This window comes from Cucurbita moschata, unplaced genomic scaffold, assembly GCF_002738365.1.
Source record: "Cucurbita moschata cultivar Rifu unplaced genomic scaffold, Cmos_1.0 Cmo_Scf00046, whole genome shotgun sequence".
Taxonomy (NCBI): Eukaryota; Viridiplantae; Streptophyta; class Magnoliopsida; order Cucurbitales; family Cucurbitaceae; genus Cucurbita; species Cucurbita moschata.
Genome location: NW_019268562.1, coordinates 359,742 through 364,820, shown reverse-complemented (window position 1 = coordinate 364,820; position 5,079 = coordinate 359,742). Strand labels below are relative to the sequence as shown.

General features: G+C 42.8%; 1 protein-coding gene across 1 annotated transcript; it reads right to left on the bottom strand.

The window, feature by feature from the left end:
* Positions 1 to 1,555: 1,555 nt before the first annotated feature.
* LOC111434806 (uncharacterized mitochondrial protein AtMg00370-like) lies at positions 1,556 to 3,352 on the bottom strand. Its single transcript, XM_023072188.1, has 4 exons — positions 3,336 to 3,352; positions 3,185 to 3,276; positions 2,563 to 2,737; positions 1,556 to 2,209 (listed from the first exon to the last, which is right to left on the bottom strand). Exons 1-4 carry the CDS (start codon positions 3,350 to 3,352, stop codon positions 1,816 to 1,818), a joined length of 678 nt encoding a protein of 225 aa, XP_022927956.1. The 3' UTR covers positions 1,556 to 1,815.
* Between the last annotated feature and the right edge of the window lie 1,727 nt (positions 3,353 to 5,079).

Genomic DNA, 5,079 nt, shown 5'->3' with positions numbered 1-5,079 from the left:
CTCCCGACCATCAAGTTGGGGCCTTCCTCACCCTAATACCAAGAAATGATTTTTTCGCTACCAAGCGAAAAAATCGCTCCATTTCACATTTCAATACCGTCCTAGAACGCAAGCAAAAACGCGCCGGTTTAGCAAAATTCGGCTCCCAACCATCGAGTTGGGGAATTCCCCTCCCCAATGCCAAGAAATAATTTTTTCGCTACCAAGCGAAAAAATCGCTCCATTTCAAAACCGACCTAGACCGCAAGCGAAAACGCGTCAGTTACACAAAATTAGGCTCCCAACCATCAAGTTGGGGCATTCCCCACCCCATTGCCAAGAAACAATTTTTTCGCTACAGAGCGAAAAAACCGCTCCATTTCAAAACCGCCCTATAACACAAACAAAAATGCGCCGATTTCGCAAAATTCGGCTCCCAACCATTGAGTTGGGGCATTCCCCACCCCAATGCCAAGAAATAATTTTTTCACTACCGAGCGAAAAAACCGCAACATTTCACATTTCAAAACCGCCCTAGAACTCAAGCGAAAATGCGTTGGTTTCGCAAAATTCGGCTCCCAACCATCAAAGTTCTGGCATTCCCCACCCCAATGCCAAGAAATAATTTTTTCGTTACCGAGCGAAAAAACCGCAACATTTCACATTTCAAAACTGCCCTAGAACTCAAGCGAAAACGCGTTGGTTTTGCAAAATTCGGCTCCCAACCATCAAAGTTCTGGCATTCCCCACCCTAAAGCCAAGAAATAATTTTTTCGCTACCAAGCGAAAAAACCGCAACATTTCACATTTCAAAACCGCCCCAGAACTCCAGCGAAAACACGTTGGTTTCGCAAAATTCCGCTCCCATCTATTGAGTTGGGGCATTCCTTACCGCAATGCCAAGAAATAATTTTTTCACTACCAAGCGAAAAAATTGCTCCATTTCAAAACCGCCCTAGAACGCAAGCAAAAACGCGCCGATTTCACAAAACTAGGCTCCCAACCATCAAGTTGGGGCCTTCCCCACCCTAATACCAAGAAATGATTTTTTCGCTACCAAGCGAAAAAATCGCTCCATTTCACATTTCAATACCGTCCTAGAACGCAAGCAAAAACGCGCCGGTTTAGCAAAATTCGTCTCCCAACCATCGAGTTGGGGAATTCCCCTCCCCAATGCCAAGAAATAATTTTTTCGCTACCAAGCGAAAAAACCGCTCCATTTCAAAACCGACCTAGACCGCAAGCGAAAACGCGTCAGTTACACAAAATTAGGCTCCCAACCATCAAGTTGGGGCATTCCCCACCCCATTGCCAAGAAATAATTTTTTCGCTACCGAGCGAAAAAACCGCTCCATTTCAAAACCGCCCTATAACGCAAACAAAAATGCGCCGATTTCGCAAAATTCGGCTCCCAACCATTGAGTTGGGGCATTCCCCACCCCAATGCCAAGAAATAATTTTTTCGCTAAAGAGCGAAACAACCGCTCCATTTCAAAACTGCAAGAATTTCTGAATTCTGACACAAGGTACTTATTAGATCTAATAGAATTATTTTGCTGTATCCAGACTNATTTTGTCCGGATCCTCCTTTTCTTCCGAAAAAAGGGAAGGAGAAGTATCTTCTTCGGTGGATCCCTCTTGTTCCTGTTTAGTCCCCTCCGTTTCTTTCAGTTTCTTAGTAAGAATGGGTGACGGTATTCTGCCTAAATAGTAGACACAGGTAATAAATAAGAGAATACTAAAGATTCGAGCCATAGAATTTCTGAATTCTGACACAAGGTACTTATTAGATCTAATAGAATTATTTTGCTGTATCCAGACTAATATCAATCCAACTCATTTCATGAATAAAATGTGACCAATTAACCAACCAACAAAACTACTTGTTACAAATAACATCTTGTTGTTGCATCGAAACATAGAAATGTTGACTAATCTGACTAACATTGAACTTGGTAAAATAAAATGGTTGAATAATTGAAAAATGAGATTACTCAGGAATACACATTGAATGCTAAGATTACGCATTGAGTTTCTGGTAGTAGATCCATAATCAAAAAAGTGTTTGTGATTGTTCCAGAAGAAATGAAACAAAAGATACGGTAGAGCTAGGACAGTTATTGTATGAGGTCTACCCAATGCTAGATGCAGAGGCGCATAATAGATCGATATGAACATCATGAGCTGTCCCGTAATAAAACCTGTTGTTGCTGATACTTTCTTCTCGGTTCTTCAATAGCTCTTTTCTTTGACTCGATAAATAGGTTAGCTAATTCATTTACTCTTTCTTTCACTGTAAAAGAGAACTACTCCTTGCGGATTAATTTGGAAAACCCGTAGGGATATGCAAGAACAAACAATTTTTATTGAAAAAATTCCTCTAATGAATTCCCTCGGAACTTCTATAGTAAATGGACTATATAGAATTGTGATTGGTCTGACTGCTTGCTTCGCCCCTAAGCCTCTCCCTTCTTTCACAGTAAGCGAGGTAAATAGGTTAATCTTCCGTCCTGTCCCGGTGTAATTCAATCTTTCAGCTCAAACTTTCCTATCGTCGGAATAAGAGTAAGTAGTCACTCTTACCTTTTCCTTACATGAATCGTAAATGCATGAATATGATGTACCAAAAAATCTGCGGTTCCTAACAGAATAGGTAACAAAGCAACTTTGCCGCCCACTGCCACTAAATCACCACCCAAGGGTTTAACTATTCTTTGACTCGGTCTCAGTAAAGCAGCTGATTCATTTACTCGACTGCCTGTAAGTAAGTAAGAAAGAAGGAGGTAAACTCCCCGCCAATGGCTGAGATGTTCAGTCGACTCCCTCCACCTTTGTGGGGATACGGACCCTACGAGTGAGCAGAAAAGAGAGGAGGAAAGAGGCCCTGGCGAACCATCATAATTAGTGAAGGGCTGACGTTTTTCCTTCTTCTTTAGGATTCATCTTTGAGTGACATGATAGGTAAACAAACCTTGAGGGAAGGAATCCGGCTTTCATTAGGATGACAGACATTCTTTTCATCCGAATAGCAAGGCTTGCTAACGTTGAGGATCGGTTATGCCATAACATAAGTGGAGAGACCTAAACTTCAGAAGATTAAGGCACAACTCCTAACTTACTAATTCTCACATTAGTCGACCGGGATAATTCCTGCTCCAGTTTGAAGAGTCGATGTTTAGGAAGAAGCGGACGGTCAATCTCAAACTTTGGGCATCAAGGTTGTTGAAATCCTGGGGAACTAGAATATACAACTTTTGCATCTGACCAGCTTCTCTCCTACACCGGAACCGATAGGACCTGAACTTGATTGACAGTTAGTTAAAGAATCAAGGTAGAAGAAGAAGACATTCATTTACATGAGGAGAGTCCCCATTCAGATTCAATCCTGTAAACGAAGAAAATGAATGAGCTTCTCAAGTGAAAGAAGAACTATGTAGAGGTTCATGAGTTTACTGTTCCAGAAAGGGGATAAGAATTTTGTTGATCTCGTTTCGTTAGATAGAAATTGTCGAGAAAAGATGGGGCTCGATTCGAACCGATTATTCAAGCCTATCCTCTTTAGTAAGGGCCTTGGAAGGTGGATCAGAGGTTCTACTTGCATAGGTAGGATATCGAAACGGCCCTAGAGAGAAAGCGAAAACCATTCCATTTCAAAACTGCCCTAGAGTGCAAGCGAAATCCTGTCGGTTTCGCAAAATTTCTCTCCCAACCATCGAGTTGGGGCATTCCCCACCCTCATGCTAAGAAATAAATTTTTTGCTACAAAGCGAAAAAACCGCTCCATTTCAAAACTGCCCTAGAACGCAAACGAAAACGCGCCGGTTTCGTAAAATTTCGCTCCCAACCATTGAGTTGGGGCATTTTCCACTCCAATGAAAATAAATAACTTTTTCGCTACTGAGCGAAAAAATCGCTCCATTTAAAAACGGCACTAGAACGCAAGCGAAAATGTGCCAGTTTCTCAAAATTCGGCTTCTAACCATCGAGTTGGGTTTCCTCACCCCAATGCTAAGAAATAATGCTACTGAACGAAAGAACCGCTCCCTTTAAAAACTGCCCTAGAACTTCAGCGAAAATGCGCTGGTTTCGCAAAATTTGGCTCCCAACCATCGAGTTGGGAATTCCCCACCCCAATGTCATGAAATAAAATCCCGACTTCCAGGCAGCAGTAGTTGCAACCGCCCCAAAACGTGATAAAAAACGTGACGGTGTCCCAAACTCGGTTCCCGACCATCGAATTGGGGAATTCCCACCACAACACCAATAAATATTTTTTTCACATGCGCACAAAAAATTTCGGCCCACGGGGAGCCGACATTTCAAAATCCCCCTAGAACGCGGCCAAAAATATGCCGGTGTCGCAAATTCGAGTCCCAACCATCAAATTGGGGCATTCCACACCAGGGAGCCAGCATTTCGGAACCGCACCAGAACGCTACTGAAAACGCGCAGGTCTCGCAAATTCGATTCTAACCAACAAATTGGGGCACTCCCCACCACAATGCCAATATACATTTTTTTGCATGCGCGCGAAAAATCCCGACTACGGAATGCCGACATATTGAAACCGCCCTTGAACACGACCGAAAATGCGCTGGTGTCGCAAATTTGGTTCCCAACTATTGACTTGGGGCATTCCCCAGCACAATGCCAAGAAATAATTTTTTTTGCATTCGAGCAAAAAAATCTCGGCTCCCGGGAAGCTGATATTTCGAAACCACCCCAGAATGCAATCGAAAATGCGCCGATGTCGAAAATTTGATTTCCAACCATCAAATTGAGGCATTCCCCACCACAGCCAAGAAATATTTTTTTCGCAACCGAATGAAAAATCCAAGCTCCGAGGGAGCCGGGATTTTGGAATCGCCCTAGAGTGGGACAAAAAATGCGCCAGTGTCGAAAATTTGATTCCCAACTATCGAATTGGGCCATTCACCACCACAATGCCATAAAATATTTTTTCGCATGTGCGTGAAAAATCCAGGATCACGTGGAAGCCCACATTTCAAAACCACCTTAGAATGCGACCCAAAAGGCGCCAGTGTCGCAAATTCAATTCCCAAGCATAAAATTGGGACATTCCCCACCACATTGCCAAAA